Consider the following 17633-nt stretch of genomic DNA (forward strand, 5'->3'; position numbering starts at 1 on the left):
AGAAAGGTGCTTATATCGTAGCCTTGGGCAACTCCCTTCAGGTGAATATTTATGCCCTATAATAGAAGCTATAGAGCACATACTTCAGGGCATCTGGAATTCTGCAGAAGCACACTAACTGTACAGAGAGGAGTCCTGCCCTGTTATTGTATCACTTTGTGGGTGAAAGGAGCTGCATCCTGGCATGGCTATGACCATGCCTCCCACTTTGCCCAGGATATGTCACTTTGTCCCTTTGCACCTTGTTGGGGCTTTTCTATTTGGTCGCACTTCTCCCAGCTGTTCAGGGAGTGATAAGGGACAAAGTGATGAAGGAGTTTATCACCCTCTTTCACATTCCTTGACAGAAACTACATAATAAAAGTTTAACGCTATGTTAAGTAATAGTGTTACTTAGGGATAGTAGCAGGCAGCAATTTATAGTCATTACTGTGTGATTTCACTCCCTGCTGGCAGCTGCCCTGTTACCCACGCACAGGTCGATGATCCAGCAGGTAGGGACCATGTGGACGGGGAGAAGCCAATCCGTGGTTTTACCTGCTGTGTTAGCATGGAAACCAGATGAACTTCAGTGGGCAATTTATAAATCTTCTTAAGGGTTGTGTTTCATTCTGCTGGCTGGCAGCAGCTGTTGATGCTAATAGCTGTGTTGGGAAACGCTGCCTGCGTTAACTTCATAAAGTGAGAAGGCAATATGAGTGATGGGCCAGTTAGTCACCTGGAGATGAAAAGTCTTGCAGCAATATACTTGCAGAGTTCAGTACGTGGGTGCCTTGTTGATTTAAAGTAAAAGTGAACCGCAGAGTTAAAATGCAAGCTGAATTCATCACAGATGTCTGCGCTGAGGAACTGCCAGCCATGTTTGAGAGGGAGGAATCATCTGTCATCAGTACTCTGCTCAGGCAAAAAGACTTTTTATTCTAAATGATCCCATCATACAAGATTGTATGGCACCGCCCAGGTCCCCAAACCTCTCTCACAACAATCTCACTGGAAATCCTAATGCAGATCCTGAGGGGCAACGAGCATAGTTTCTTAGTGACTTTTACTATGTCTGTCTAGTGAGGGAAATGTGAGATATTCCCGGATCAGAGCATCCCATTTCCACTTGCTTTTTACCTGTTCTGCCTCTGATGAGCTGCAGTACAGTGGGCGATGGGGCTCTCTGGCAGTGAGATGAGCCGTTCTGGTCAGCCCATGGGATTCAAAGGCTGTGAATAGAGTCACTGGGTCTGTCTGTCTGCCCAGCATTTCCTAGTGTCTGAGTAGAGGAGAGATTTAGCCCACACCTGAAAGAAACTCCTTTTTTTAATTGACTCTTCTGTTTGTCCTGTAGGATTTGCTATCTGGTTCTCTACTGTCTGGAGTAATGCAGCAAAAATAGAACAAGAAAGCTAAAGGTATTAGAATAATTAGCTGTGCATTAGGTCATTGATTGACTCAGTATCCCAGATCTATTCATAAGTTTAATGTAGTCCTTCTCCTTATGCTGTTTTGTAATAGCAGTTGCACATATCTACTCCCATATGAAGATTCAACTCAAATTCATAGCTTGGATGTGCCCCAAAAGGAACAATACAGCCTCTCTTTTTAAAACATCTTGTTCCTAAATTCTCTTGATCTAATTGGTCTTTTGTACTATATAGCCTTACTATTGTTAGGAAGCAGTAGGTCTTTAGCCTTAGCTCTTTGAGGTGTACCTTTGTGGTTCGAAGGCACCTGGTAGGTAACATGTTGGCTCCTTGCACTTTCTGTGCACCAGAGGAGCAGCTCTTCTTTTAGTACTACTTAGAATAATAACGGTTTAAGGTTCAAGTCTGTGTAGTTTAGATTCATTATTAGGTGCATTTTTATTGTGGTTTTTTTTTTCACTGCACAAATAATTTTACCTGTAGAAGCTTAAGGGCATGCCAAACACTGTGATTTGGGGGTTATCTAAGACATTTTCACTTTGCTTTGGAGTTGTACGATCTTTTAAGTCCAGCAGAATCATCGAATGGTTTTGGTTGGAAGGGATATTGAAGATCATTTAGTTCCAACCCCCTGCTGCAGGCAGGGACACCTCCCCCCAGACCAGGTTGCTCACAGCCCTGTTCAGCCCGGAAAATCATCCCAGAAACAGGCAGCACATCTCGGCTTTACATGGAACTGGAGAACTGGGCTGTCCCTGCCAAATGGGTACCATCTGCAGAGGGAATGTTTGTATTTTAGTGTTTCTCAGTCACTTAAATTGTCATTCAGCAAAGCTCGTCCCCACTTTGAAGCAGGAGCAGTTTTCTGGTACACTGCAGGGTTCCAAAGCTGGAACTTAGGAAGAAATTTAAGTATCTTGTTGAAAAACTGGGCAGGAAAAATATCTTCCTATATTCTGATAATAATATAGTTGCTATAAAAGCTGTTCCTGCCCCTAAGATGAGTCACTTTGCTGTTAAAATAATTCTGGTTAACTAAAAGCTATTATTAGCGGCAGTCATGTTGGACAAAAAAGGTGGTTTTGACAAAATGCAAGGACACGGATTATAGGATGTTGTAACTGCTGAAAAAGCTGTTTTCCTTAAAGGGAGCCCACAGGACGTGTTATCCCCAAAAGGCAGCAGAAGCACCTGAATATTTAACCAGGCAGACTCCTCAGAAGTGTCTTTCTGCAGCTGACTTGTCCTTGCTGGACTCAGAGGTTGTGAAGGGACATTTGAGTGGTTATTTGACATCTTCAAAGAGTTTCAGAAGTTTCAAAGTATGGTATTTAAATGGTTTTAGAGTCATGGGGAGTTCATGCTTCTGTTAAGGAAAACCTGCGTGCAGTTCTGTTACTCTGCACTATTTTTTAATAGTGTAAATATCTTCTCTTAAAATTGAGCTACATACTGGGGAACCAATTCTCGTGCATTTAAACTTGGATGCAGACAAAAATTCCTGGCCTCTTTCTTTGTACTTGGGGCTGCAAGGCTGTTAGTTTGCAGTGCATCTGAGGCAAGGGGCCTCCCATGCTGGTGTGTGGAGCTGAGGTTCCATGGGGAACCCTGCTCCCGCTTTGCATGCCAAGGGGAAGCACCAAGTGGCACAGCTTCAGGCACTTCTCCGCTGTCTGTCTATTTCTATCACATTCCTTTGGTTCTGGCATAGGAGTCCCTCTGGATGGACCCATCTCACACACTCCATTTCCATGTTTTCTGCCTCAGTCTTGTGTCCAAGAAGATTTCTCATTTCATGGAGGATCAGTGCATTCAGTTGACATTTTTAGCTCTTTTCCTTTCTTCCCCTTTGGAAGACTCGAGTGTGATAGATTATTAATGTGTAGAATTCAAGGGAACTTTCCTTATTTATGTGTTTATTTTAATACAGGAAGTTAGAGGAACAACTCTTGAGTATTTTAGATTGAGTGGTACACTGCTTACCTAGCATCTAACTTAGGGGAGATGGATTTACACTATGATTATAATATCTCAGTTCTGAAATGGAAGTATCGGTTAGGATTGCATGAAGTATGCATAGCTGTAATTTTTGTGTCACTTGGTTAAACAGTTCTGTGTGCATTGCCAATAGCATGTTAGCTCCTCCACAGATAAAACAGTACAAGATACATGTACAGCATGTTTTTATATGTACATTGTATGTATATATGTACATTATGTTCTTAATATTGTGCTCTTCACCTTGAAATGTTTGTACCTAACAAGCTGGGAATAAATAACTTGGCACCAAACAAGGTGAGTAGGGTTGGATCAAAGCACAATCCTCGTTATGCATTTACTAAAAATTAGATCTCTGAGACAGAACCATTGATAACTGTTGGCACTGGGACATGTTGTCTATACAATGGAGATGGAAATGGAGAAATACAATTCATTATTTTTGTTTGTTTCAAGTGTGACAATTTCCAAGCCAGTAAAGATGTGTACCACAGCAGCTCGCTGTCGGACATGGTGACCACACTAGTTGGCCTTGGACAGGATGACGTATTCTGGAATGGGAGTCAAAGTGAAGAACAGCCCCCAAAGGTATGTAAGACTTGGGTGTTTGGCACTGTCTGCAGCTGCTAGCACTTGGCTCAGTTCCCCTCCACTCTGTGCTATCCATGTCCTTCACTTTGTGAATGCCATCACTTGTACATTGGGTCTCGCTAATCTAGAATGAAGACTCTATAGATTAGGATTTGCTTCATTTCTGCACACACTGTGGCTTGTTGCAAAAAAGCACGTTAATTTGTATAATTCAGGTGAAGTTGTTGTTTTGTTTCGTTATTTTAAGCTATTCCTAAGAACAAGGGTGTTTGTCTGGGCTGTGTGTATGTGCATTCATTTAATACTTTGCAGGTGGGCTGTATGCTTGTCTGTCCTTTTACTCCTCCCCACTTTTCCCACCCCTTTTGATATGCACAGTTAGATAGCAATGCAGGGTAATCCACCACCTATGAAAAGCTGCATTAAGTGACTGCAGATGTGTTTCCCTTTCTGCTTTAAATATTGACCAAGAATTGTGCTGACTCCAGGAAAAGGTGCAAACCACTCACAGGCTGCACCCTATAGATTGCAGTGCAAATTAGAAGAACCTGCTGCTAGTTTGCACATTCCAGGGTTGATATGAAAGACAGCTCCACAGGTCCCACTGAAGCACTGTTCTTTTACATCTCATTTTTGTATTGATGGAGTTAAATATTATTAACTGAGTCCATGAGTGGCACTGAAATACTTGATTAAATCCTTAAGGTTCCAGAAAGGACAACCTCCAAATTTTACAGCAGGGATCAACCTGGCCAACAGAGATGCCATTCAAGGTAAGCTCTGAAGTATTTGGTTCTTATACTAATGCTGATTTTATTGCCAGTAGGAAAGCTGTAGCCAATTTATTTAAAACCAGAGGCATAGACTCAGTAAAACAAAAACTAACATGGGTTCATAACTTATTTAATGGCAGCTACAGTTATTTTGCCTTTTGTGTCAGTTTGTCCACTGAAGCATTCCAAATCCCTGATATTAAACCTGACAGAAGCATGTGAGCTTTAATGACAGACGGACCCAGTTTAAAGCCGGACAAGCCTGTTGTAGATCTCCTCCTCTTTTTCACATATGGCAATTTGGTCTTCTAATGGAAAGCAGTATTTTTAATATATAAAGGCTGTTCTGCATCATGCCACAAGTTGTTTCATTTGTTTCAGCCTGCTCGGCTTTTCAGAGTGGTTTCCACACGAGTTCTTCATCCATTCACCAGTTCCATAGTGCAGCCATTTAACAGCTGCTTGTCATCTGATAATGTTTTACTTTCCCTTTGCATCAGGGCAAGTGACTGCTGAGAGTGCAGGTTCTGTGGGATACCAGCCTGTTGGCACCTGGGGGTGGCAGGAGTGGGTGCTGCTGGTGGCTTGATCAGGATGCTTTTGCAGATGCTCTGTGATGCATTAGCACCTGCATTGTTGTTTTGGAGGAATTCTGTGCCTGGATACTTTGCTAAGGGAGGTCGTGGCCCCAGCTCCCTGTCTAGGCACTGTAATTACAGCTTGTGGCTGTAGCTTTGATCTGCTTGATAGCAGCTTGTGCAGGCACATATGCTGTCTGTAGATGGATCTTGAATATTCTGGTAGTGTGCCCATCAGGAGAGTGTACTCTACATCCCAAAAGGAAGAACCAGGGATGAAGAATACTCAGCAGTATAGGGCAGCTGCATTCTCTCAGACTTAATGCCCAGAGGGAAGTACCCCCTCCATCTTCTCTGGTTACTGGGTGCCCTCTAGAGCACCAAGGAATAGAAAGTTTTTGTATAGAGAGTACTTTATCATACACTGACATCAGAGAACTTGGTTCCATGGCCTAGGAGGTACATTTTGGTTGTGTTCCTAAATACAAATAGCCTGATATGCTTTCTGTTTTTCTGATCAGTAACAGCCATCAGCTGTCCCCTGGGGGACACGCTCTGAAGCTCAACAGCAGCAGCAGCAGCAGCACTGCTGGCCACAAGCCGTGGGAGATGGCATCTCATCAGAACAGCCGATCCACCTCAGGTGATTCCCAAGTCAATGGCTCATCAGTCAAAACTTGCCAAGTTCCTTCACATAAAATAGACTTCTCTGGAGTGTGGGGTGTTATGTTTTTCTGGGTTGGTTTGTTTGTGTAAATGAGGTCTTCTGGTGGTATAAATATAAACACATCCTTTTTTTGAGTCAATAAGTGACTAGAGACTTATTTCCATACAAATAATAATAATAACAACAACAACGATAATAATAATTGCTTCAATTAAGGAGTGAAAAAAGTAGCTCTCTTGGACATTCTGACACTACTGAAACTCAGCAAAGCTGAGCTTAGGGATACAGAGATCTAACTCAGTGCTAATGTTCACCCATTGTCATTTTCTTCATTAGCCATTTTTTGCATTGCTCGCTAATGAGATGATACAGATGAGCAGTTATTGCACATCTATGTTTCTTCACTTTAATATTGTGCTGCCTGACAGAAACCTAAGGAAGCATAACTCCCCATATAGCATCTTGCAAAACGTTCTTCCTCTAATCTGCAGAAAGATGGTGGAACTGGGAAAAAAAAAAAAGCACAAGAAGTTAGAAGGTGGAGATAACCTCATCCAGCATTTTGTAAGATATCTCAATATCAGTAGTAGCAGTGGAAGAAGGCAGAGGGCTCACTGGTGGTTGTACAGATTTTTTGCAGTCCAGGCTGTGGTTCCTGCGTCCTGAGCTGAAACTGGGGCAAAAGGGGACATGAAGCAGAAATGGAAGGCTTTGTTCCTCCATTGCTGTTCCTCTAATGCCTTTTCTGTGGGTCAGCTCTAGGACAGTTTCTTGTATAGCTCTTTCAAAACAGTATTTTAGAGCACTTTGCATCCGGGTTGATGCAGATGGGTGACATGGGGAATCACGCCCAGTTCAAGGCAGGGTGGATGCTAAAATTGTTCTGAAACCGCAGCAGTGAGCTGCTGAGGTCATTTATTTTTAAACTGAGGCTCACATCGTTAATTTGCAAACCCCTGATAAACGCAGAACAAATTGCTTATTTATTACATTTACACAACCAAGCCAATTTTGCTTTCCCTAACCATACAGGGTAGGAAGCTTTGCTTCAAGTGAAAACCGGAGCACAGTTTAAACTGCTTGGGGTTTGTTTCTTTTTGCTCTTATGTCATTTTATGTTTGAATAATAGCATGATGATGAGCAACGAGCAGCAGCCCAGCTCAGCTTTGCAGTGTCTGCATGATGTGTAACTCCTGTGCTATTTTGGCATGGGGAAATGAAAACCTCACTAGCCTTGGAAAGAATAGAAAACCTCCCTTGTGGATTAAACTGTCTCCTCAGGTTCTTAAGTGTCATGAAATTACAGCTAGTTCTGGCATATGGTGTTCCAGAGTTTGTTGCTTTCCCAAACCCACAGGGACAGTGAAATGTGCAGGAAAGGCCTATAAATACTTTAAAACTAATATTGCCGCTGAGTTGCTTAGGTACTCATTGACCAATAAGGAATTCTGAATTTTAAAAGGTTTACAAAATGCACAAATGCATGAAGCGGCTGTGATAAAAATAGCTAAATTAACAAATACCAATCTTAATTTGTGTGAGCTTGAATTCTCCCCCCCCTGACCTGGGAAGGAGTCCTGTTAGTAGCAGTGGAGGACTGGGACACATCTGCCCTTCCGCTCTTCTCTTGTCTCACAGTTTGCGTGCAGAAGGTGGCATCCCTCCAGATAGCTCTGTTGGGTGTATTGAAAGGGAAGTTTCTCTTGATCACCTGCATTCAGTAGCTGTGCAGACGTGATGCTGCACCTGGGGGGAAGAGCAATGCCACACTTCCCCATCACCGGGGCCTGACCTTGGCAGTGTCATGAGGTGCTGTGTGGGTGCAGGCTCTCACTGCCCACTTCTCCATGGGGCTGAGTGGGAGCCTTTGAGTCCAAGTTGCATAGGGGAAGCAGGAACAGAAAAATGACTCTCCCTGTGCTGCTGTGGGAAGTGGTGAATGCTCTTCTGCTTTTAGCCCGATGCTGTGCTGAGGAGAGGGGAGTTCAGTGCAGTTGTTTGCCCCAGACCCTGGGGTTTAGCCTCTGTCTGCAGGCATGGGGATGCAGCTGGGTGGCACCCCTGGTGTGAGGATGTGTCCAGCAGCTGCTGTGTGATGAGCCTCCCCTCAATGCAAGGATCAGTGGAGGGCATTAAATTGCCTTCACCCCTTGCCCTTGAAAGCCTTCTTCTAGTCCATAGAAATTCTGCTGGTGTACAGTGAGGGTGCTGCCACAGTTTTGTTCTGCTGGTCCTGCTCGTGCAGCATGAATCTGGACCTGTACCAATTAATAGAACTGTGGCATCCAGAACCGCCAGGAAACACGAATAGGATTCTGTTCGCAGCCAACAGTAAAAAGAGGAAAACAAGTTTCTTAGCAGATATTGTTACCTGCCTTGGGTGGTAACTCCACATGCTTGTCTTATGGATCCTCTCTTTCACCTTCTTCTGCATTTATAAGAAATAATTTCTTTTTAGGGAATCCAGGACCTGCCAAGGGAGAGAATGCTTTGTCACAGGACCACATGCAGCTGCATAAGAAGCCTGAAAAAGTTTCTCATCTGGTCCACATGGCAGTAAGTTCTTCTGTAACTGCTTTGTCTGATTTACACATGGTAAAGTGTCTGAGGGCACACTTATGCAGACAACTCTTATGTTGATGTGAGCTGGCTACTGCCTTCCTACCAACATCTCCCTCTGATGTCATGGGCCAACATCATAACAAAGGAGGCATTACTTTGCAGTAGGCCTCATAAAATATACAATATAGCTAATGTATATAAGTAACAAAACATTTTAATTTTTAATATTTGTTATTAAAACATAAAAAAGGAGAGCACTAAGACCGTAAAAATAGTGGGATGTTTGACCTGGCCTTGTGAAACAAATGCATTGCTCTGGTTTGATGGCCATGGTCCCAATTATTACTGAGGTCTCAAGGTGCTCATAAGAGAATTTTGATGAAATTTCATTTTTCCTGTGCTTCATCCTTGAAAAAGGTTGTTCACCAGTGTACATAGTGCCGAAAAGCAGGACTGTGAAGTGAGGGATGTTTCTCTTTGCTAAGACAGAGCTTATGAAAGTCTAGTAGAGAGACATGATCAGATTTTTGAGTTGAATGTCTGATGGCAACTCTGTCCATCCCATTTGGAAATGCACAGGTCTGAAAATGGAGTTGCCCATACACCAAAAAATGATAATTTTTTTGTAATGTTGAAACTTATTCTCAAATCCCTTTATCACAACGGCTGCTGTAACTTAAGTTAGTCCTGGTTTCAGCCCAGGTAGGGTTAACAGCACACTGATGGTCTGTCACTGCTGAGCAATGGATTCATGCTGGCCACTTCCACAATGGAGCAGGGCAGGGGTGGGCTGCATTGGAAGCCATACTAGGCTTAGAACATTTTCCTGTGTGAAGTACAAACTTGTGATGGACCAAGAAAAGCATCAGCATCCTAATAAAGCTTTTGGTATGGAAATTACAATAGCTAAATTTGTCAGAACAGTACAATCTTTCACGTGCTGTTCGATGATGTGTTCTTGCTTGAGATAAACTGACCTGAGTTTTCTCTATTCAGAGCCCATGTTCCTTTGCCAAGGGGAAGGACAGTGCCGGTTTGTTCTTGAAAGCAGCAGAATATTCCTCGTCAAGTGACGAAGTCAGCAGCAGTGACGAAGATGACACGAACCACACGAGGTTGGCGTGATTTATCTTCTTTGTCTTCCTTTTTATTACACACTTAAAAATAACTGGAAAAAAAGTTGGCATACATAAATACCTCCCCTCTGAAATTGCTATCAGTCACTTATGTCAGCTGTAATTAAGTAGTTTAATCTCACTGTAATGAACTCCCGAGGGTAAATGTTTCCTCCATCAAATGTATGCAATGTAATAAGCTTTGATGACTTGCTGCCCTGGGACAATGAGGAGATGTCTCGTTTTAACTGAATATCAATAGGCAACACTTCTTTGGAGATTACTTCACATTGATCTACATTTAAATGGGATTTTTAAAGAAAAAAGGGAAAACCATATGACTTCGTGCTAAATACAGATTGCAGTACAAAAGCGAAGCAAGCATGACCCTTGCATTCAGGCCCTGTTCACTCCAGTGGGAATAATTACCACCAGAAAGCTGATAATTTCACCTGCACTACTTATAAAGAGGGTTTCTATAAAATTTGCTGTTTTTCATGTTATTTTGCACAATGGCTGCAGTTATTGTATGTGTGCTGTGGCTTCCACCAAGCTGATCTCGCACAAACTGTTTCTCTCTATCTTTCCAGTTTCTCTTGATGATTTTGTGACTGACATCTTGTGGTGTTTTACCTGTCATGCAAAATGTGTATTCCGCTGTGAAATAATGGAGTGTGAATCTCTTACTAGGCCGAGGTGATCAGTCAGTCAACCCTGCAGCCTGGAAGAGCACACACAATTATTTTGTAGTATTAATGAACAAAACTAATAATTTCCTAGCAAAGGAGCTTCAGTTTAAAGAGTTCTAAGATTTACTTCAAAGTGCATCACTATCCCAGCAAGCTCTCTAGGATGGGACACAATTGCACTCAGAGTTTTGTCAGTCTTCAGGAGGAGATGCACAGATCTGTAGCGGTGCTGGCAAGCTGCAGCATTAGCCTGATACCAGTCCTTACTACTGAACTGCTCTAAAGAAGGCAGAGCTTTTGCACCCACATATTGCTCCTGACTTGCATTTCAGAAGTGCATTTTCAAAACTGAGAATGAGGAAGGAAAAGAAATATTGCAGTAAACCTGAAAAATCTGTATTTGTATTATAATGCCTTATTTTCTTACTGCTCCTCTTCCTAACCACTTTACCACTCTAAAAAGTTCTATTCACTGTAGGTCATAGAAGTCATCCTAGACCTTAGAAAGACTACAAAAATATACAGATTTGCCTTGTAGTAATGACTTTTGCTGCTTAAGTGTTTGTGTTTTATATCCCTGTATGCAGTAATGACTTGAAGGTGTCTTGCTGCCTTTGGAAATCTGCATGTGTTGTTTGCGTCTTCTCTCTGCAGTCCCTTAAAGAAATGGTGCCAGCTACTGTGCTGGGTAGAAACCTACTGTACTTCAATGCATCACAGTGATAAATAAAGGAATGTACATTAATAAATGGAATAAATAAGGTGTGGAATGGAAAAGCACAGAAGTGTGGCCAGAGCATTTGAGGCAGTTCCACCTGGGTGAAAAAACTTAGAACTGCATGCACAAAGCATGTCATGGGAGGTGCTTGCCATGGTCTCACTGTTTCTGTCAGTACCTGCTTCTGGTTGCTGTGGAAGGTACTGGACTCCATGGGTTTGTGGCCCCCATTCTGACTCTGTGCTCCTGCTCAGTGCATCACTGTGCAGTGGGGATGCAGAATGAAGCAGGTTCTGGCAGCAGTGCTTGCCCCATGTGAGGCCAGTGCTGGCTTTTAAGAGAGCAGGGTGGCTCAAGATTTGAATTTGTATATACGAAAGGGCTTTGTGCATTTGTTTTGTCCTTGTGTATGTGTGTGTGTGATCTTGTTTTGTTTTGTTTTTGTTTCTCCCTGAAGTAGTTCTGTTCATTAATTGGAGTTTGTTACCAGGCAACTGCTGAGCAGCAGAGTGGCAGATTTCTCAAGGACGAGAGTACCAGATGGGATTGAACTGAAACCCCAAAGCACCGTCGCAGAACAGAAGGTAATTTGGCCATTTGTAAGGGGTGGGTACGGTGTGGGGAGTCATGTTGTTAATGTATGTGATAAGCACAGCATCCATTTCTCCTTGGCAGCATTTTTTGCTCTGAAATCCTGCTCTGTCATTTTAAATTATAGCTATAAGCCTTGAAAAATTGTGTACTGTTTCAGGTTTTGTGCTTCCTACAAGCACACTTACATCTCAGTACAAAATTGCACCTCTTATTTGTCCTTGTTATTGACCCGGTCATAGTTTCTGATGTCAACATATTTTGTGAAAGGCGCTGGGTAGGTTGCAGAAAGCAATGCTGTTAGTTATAGCCAGTGTGCTTTGTTGCTATTAGTGAAAATCTGGACCTTCTTTATCCCAATTTAAAGAGAAGTACCTCTTACTTCTTTAAATACTGCTGAAAGAGGGGAAAACCCTTCATCCTTCCCCATAGGCTTAGCAAAAATACACATCCTCTTATGTGCCATGTTTAGGTTTTTTCCTGTCTGTAGTTTGTAGCAGAGACCTTAAGTTATGTGGATTTTCCCATGATAAATAGTGCAGGAAAGATGAAGACGGACAAAGCAGAACACTGTTCTTTGTGGCTGAAAACAAAAATTACAGTGATAAGATTTGATCTCAACCTCAGGGCATTTCCCACATATTTCTGGGTGTATTCCCATTTCACAGATAGGAAAAGTAAATTGCCACAAAACTGGTGGACTTTACTTGTGTTTTCTCATGTGCAGGATCAGGTTTTAGGGAAACAAATTTCAAGCACTCAAGAAGGCCTCTGGAGCTTAAACAACCAGAACTATCTCCTGCCTGATCTTCTCCAGCAAAGCCAAATTTCAAATGCTGCTGTGAATCCACCAAAAGTGCCACTGACTAACCAGGAACCTCAGAACAAATCTCTGAGTAAGGTATGAGATACATGTATAGAATGAATGAATTGTACCACCATTTCCCTCCAGCCCACGGGAGTCATTGAGTGCCATTTACATTTATCTATCCTGTATCTTTCTACAGGAAGATTTTCCACCACACCCCTTATTTTCTCTAAGAGTTTTATCTAGGGGACTGATAAGAAACCTTTATTTCCATATCAACCTTTGTTATTCAACGCTTTTGTCCCTCTTTCCACTTTCCCCCTTTCCACAAGCTAGAGGGGCCTGTACTGTGCTCTCTTCCCTGCCTACATCAGTAGCACAGCATGCCATGTCTGTGGGTTGCTTTCTATCCCAGTGTCAGGTGACTGCAGAAGGAACAGACCAGAGCGGCATGCCTTGAGAAGAGCTCTGATACCACTGTGAGCACAGGGGGCTCTGCTGCAAAGAACTGTGGCACTGGAAGCAGTTCACAGCTCACTGTGAGCTCACACCCTGAGCTGCCTTATCTGAAGCAACAGCTTGTTCCTTGCAGTGCCCTATTGCAGACAAAGACAGCAGGGAGTGATAAATGTGTGTGGAAGTTCTTTGGGGACCAGTTACTTCATTGCAGTGCAGTGACAGATCAAAAGGTTGACAGGACTCCCAGCTCAGGCTTCTTCTCGTCACTTGATTTCTACCATCTATCTACTGCTCTAAGCATGCTCATCACATCTAATTATGTCACACGCCATTTCATCTGAACCTCAGAGGCACCTGCATTGCTGTGTGCGGTCTGCTCCCTAGTGACATCTTCCTGAAGCAGCTCTTGTGTTTCATTGTAGACCCCATCCTCTGAAAGCACACCTTCAAAGAGCAGCACATCATCTACAACATCATTCACTTCATTCATAGATCCTCGACTTCTGCCAATCACCCCTCCTACCAGCCCGGTAGGACCTCCCTGTAGTTCCTGTGAGTATTCTTTACAAAATCTCATTCCTGACTTCTTTTTTTTCTTTTCTTTTTTTTGGAGGGGAGATGGATAAGGCGAAGGGTGTGGAGAACATGATTGCTTGGCAGTAATAAAACTGTTAACAACACCTGCAGAAACTTACACTCCGCATTACTATGAATTAGTGTCTTGCTTCTGCCCTTCTCCCAGATGCAGTTTGCTCAGCTCCACCTCACTTGCTCAGGAATGTGCAAGTTTTCTGTATGTGTGGTCCTCTCTCTGGTTATGTAATGCTCCCCAAGTGTGTATTCTTACCTCTCTGGACTTGTTTCATTCTTCCATGTACAGGTCAAATGTGAAATGTAGCCAAACATTTACGTTTTTTATGACTCCGCATGTCTTCTTTTCCAGCATCTAGTGCCAAACCTGAGCCTGTCAGGAGAGAAAATGCAAGGAAGGGTTCTGTTGTCAATGTTAACCCAACAAATATCCGCCCACAGAGCGACAGTCCAGAAATTCGTAAATATAAGAAGAAATTCAACTCAGAAGTGCTTTGTGCTGCTTTGTGGGGTAAGCTCAGAAGTGCTTGGGCATGCATATAGAGGGAAGGCAGCAGCAGGAGTGGCTGGAGGTATATGCCAGTTAGATTACACAGTTGTTTCACGCCTTTCTTGTCAGAAAATCCTAGTGTGGCTCACTGCGAACATGCCTGCATCACTCGCACAGTACGTACTGCCTTCCTGTTGGAAGACAGCAAAAAGATGAGTTACAGTTGCAAGGGATTTTGTGCATCAGAATAAGAAAGTGTTCTGATCAAGCACTAAACTGAAAGTGTGGAAGAGCCAAAAGTTGCAAATGTTTTGGTAATGTGAAGCAAAAAGGGCTCATGATACTGTCTTATCCACACATCAGTACAGCTAAACCTGATGGTGGAAGTTAGTCAAACCAGAGATTCCAAGAACTTTTCTCTCTCCAAATTTTAGCCACCACAGACTGAAACAGGTCAGGAATCAACCATTCCAAAAGCCTGACTTCATTGGTTTCCTCAGTCAGGACTTAGAAGCTTGTTGAATGTCCATTTTTACAGGGACAGCATCACATGGCATGACACCAAGATCAGTGCAGTCAGACCATTTTTCAGCAACTATTGACCTAGTCCTGCTCTCCCTGTAGCTGAGCTCTTAAGTTGTTTCAGCCATCTGTCTACCTGTGAAGAACAGATGCATTCTATAGGTCTCACCCAGACTTTCACTCATCATCACTTTGACTCTAGAATGGAAAATGAAGTAGGTGAAACATTATCCAACAGAAATGTAGATTTTGAGTTTATAGCTTCACGAGTTTTGCATAGTGTAGTTTTGCAGGAGTCCAAGATTTTAAATTAGGATCAGAGCTATGTAACATGGCCTGTAAATGACTGTGCATTGAGGATGAAGAGTACCAGGTACTCATCAAAGCATAGCCAGCAGAGAAGTTTGGTTGCGACAGCCCAAAACCTTTGTCATTTCTTTAGAACCTGCTGATTAGGAAAGGTGGCTGTCATGCAGGTGAAGCAGTTGTACAGGGTGCATCCTCTGATGTTAGCAGCCTACTGGAGCCTTCACTTCCCTGGGAGCAATTGAATTTCAGATATATTTATTCCTTTACATTCCATTATAGTGCTGAGAAGGTCAGGTGACTTGTATTTTTTTTATTATTATTATTATTTATTTTTAAATCAATATTGATTTTGGTGGAACTGCCCATGCTTCAGATAACATGAGCACATAAATGTTTTGCTGGGTTAAAATCGTAATGGTGAGACTGTTTTATTCCCTTTCATTTTTCTAGGAGGTCATTCACAGAGCAAGGGGAAAATATTAGCTACCATTATTAGGGCTAAGTAAAAATCAATTCTAAAAAATAACTAACACTTGTCTTTGGAATCATTAGGTGATCTAGGCCGTGTTCTTTTCTGTATCAACAGGAGTAAATTTACTGGTGGGAACAGAGAATGGATTGTGGCTTCTGGACAGAAGTGGGCAAGGAAGAGTTTATTCACTGATTACAAGGAGACGATTCCAGCAAATGGATGTTCTGGAAGGACTCAATGTGCTAATTACTATATCAGGTTAGTTCAGTGTCTAAAAGTATCTGACCTGCGTTGGGTTGGAAGCAATTAGAGAAGAACTAGGTTATAAACTAGGTTGAGGAATTTCCTCTTACAGAAAATCACAGGATAGTTATTCTTGTTAATAGGAAAGCTCTCTTGAATTTTTAACACTTAAAATCTCTTTTCAGATTCACATGAGACTCTGGGATATTTCATTATCCATTTAATGTGTAAAATGGTTTCCAGGAGGTTACACAGTGTTTCATCTTCTTAAAATGAACTGGTTCTCAACAAGTTATAGTTTGTTAGTCTGTTCACATCTGTGAGCATCTAAGTGCAATTCTGTTAGAATGTAATTAAACAACCTCATTCCATGGCTAGTGCAATGTATGAACAGGAACAAAAGACTGGTAGATACTGTGAAAGCATTGGTAACAGTGAAGGGAGTAGCACCTTCAGCCTGTGCTGATGAAAAGCGTGGACTTACCCCTGCAAGATTCTTAGGCCCCTATTGCCTGCATTTGAGAGCAGCCTTAAAAGAGTTCAAAACAAAGCCATAAACTAAGGTCCAACAGGGAATGGTTGCCACTTTTCTACAGTTCAGGCTCACTGCAGGAGGTGAAGGTGAGAGCTATTTGTCCTGCATTGCCATTTAGTCACTTGTGACATGGTTTTTTAGACTAGCCTTTGATCCTGGACTGCTGTGGATCTTACTTACAAACCAAAGCAATAGACGACTGAGATAAAAGATGACAAAGTAATTCTCATCCTGAAAGGCATCCAAAGGAAAATAGTTACCTGTAATGAGGACTGTCAGTTAAATAGAAATTAAAGAGTTACTGATTCAAAATACCTACAGTATGTCATATCTATGTTCCTTCCTTAACATCAGAGAGGCAATGCTAGACAATGTGATTATCTCTGATAATACATGCATCTTCAAAGAACTCTTCTTTGGCCTGGGGGAAGGATTTGAGTCAGATACTAACATCTTACATGAAGCATGAGTCACAGGTGCACATGTACCAAATGCTATAGCATTACTTGTGTACCAGTTCACTCCTGAGGGTCAAAAGCCCAGGATCCTACCAACACCAGGCTTTTCCTTTGTTCTGCTGGGCTTTTCTCTCACTATGGCGAGGCACAAAGAACTGCTGTACTCTAGGTCACAAAACTCCAGGTGCTTTGGTTGTTGGTTTGTTGTGGTTTGTTGTTTTTTTTTTAATGTGGAGGAGATTTTGTGCCTCAGTGAACTGTTACATCTTCATTCATTTTATGTATTTATTCATTTTCAAACCCCAGGGAAGAAGAATAAGTTGAGAGTCTATTACCTGTCATGGCTGAGAAATAAGATACTGCGCAATGATCCAGAGGTGGAGAAGCGACAAGGCTGGGTGTCTGTGGGTGACCTGGAAGGCTGCGTACACTACAAAGTTGGTAAGGTCATTTTTGTTCTTTCCTTGGACAGCTGCTTAATCATCCCTTTGCATCCCATGCCACTGGTGTTTTACTTCATCTGTGTTTCAAAATCGCATTGGGCTGACTTCTTTTAAACCTCCTTGTTTTACACGGCAGATGCTTTGCTCCCTGTCAGTCCAGATAACGTCTCTCCTTGCATATGGTGCTATGGCTTTGTCTTCTGAAAGCTGGAAGAAGGGAATACCAGCACTATTCACCTCAGTTTAGAAATACTATTGTTACTTAAGACTTTAATTAGACTGATGTTTTCCACTTCTGTGCATCTGCTTCCCTGTTGGCCCTGAGAAGCCGCTAGTAAACTGGAGTAATAAAGTGCTTGTAAATTGTATTTGTTGGATGTCCATAGATAGATGAGATTGGATGTCCCAGACCTTGTGTCTAGTTCTTAAATAACCTAAATATACCGTTGTTGAAACTTACCCACTGGAAATGGTACTACAGCAGCTGAAGTATTGTCTTGCTTTTATTCTGCTTTCGAACAGTTCATTCTTGAAGATGAGCAATCAGTATTGTGATTGTTTCTGTCATTTAACTGTGTGAGAGGGGGTAATGTATAGCACAAGTTTTG

General features: G+C 42.3%; 1 protein-coding gene across 4 annotated transcripts in view; it reads left to right on the forward strand.

The window, feature by feature from the left end:
* NRK (Nik related kinase) overlaps nucleotides 1–17633 on the forward strand; it is an 80680-nt gene that overhangs the window by 47392 nt on the left and 15655 nt on the right. For 3 of the 4 annotated variants that reach the window (XR_004307040.1, XM_015860734.2, XM_015860735.2), the window contains exons 16-26: nucleotides 3867–3998; nucleotides 4707–4774; nucleotides 5874–5995; nucleotides 8479–8576; nucleotides 9579–9697; nucleotides 11595–11688; nucleotides 12423–12596; nucleotides 13385–13514; nucleotides 13906–14064; nucleotides 15461–15604; nucleotides 16889–17023. Coding sequence is in view for 3 of the 4 variants with exons in the window: in XM_015860734.2 (XP_015716220.1) it covers nucleotides 3867–3998; nucleotides 4707–4774; nucleotides 5874–5995; nucleotides 8479–8576; nucleotides 9579–9697; nucleotides 11595–11688; nucleotides 12423–12596; nucleotides 13385–13514; nucleotides 13906–14064; nucleotides 15461–15604; nucleotides 16889–17023 (1375 nt within the window). In the remaining variant the exon portion in view is untranslated. The remainder of the gene's footprint in view (nucleotides 1–3866; nucleotides 3999–4706; nucleotides 4775–5873; nucleotides 5996–8478; nucleotides 8577–9578; nucleotides 9698–11594; nucleotides 11689–12422; nucleotides 12597–13384; nucleotides 13515–13905; nucleotides 14065–15460; nucleotides 15605–16888; nucleotides 17024–17633) is intronic. The other variant, XM_015860736.2, reaches the window with a different exon arrangement.

This window comes from Coturnix japonica, chromosome 4, assembly GCF_001577835.2.
Source record: "Coturnix japonica isolate 7356 chromosome 4, Coturnix japonica 2.1, whole genome shotgun sequence".
Classification (NCBI taxonomy): domain Eukaryota; kingdom Metazoa; phylum Chordata; class Aves; order Galliformes; family Phasianidae; genus Coturnix; species Coturnix japonica.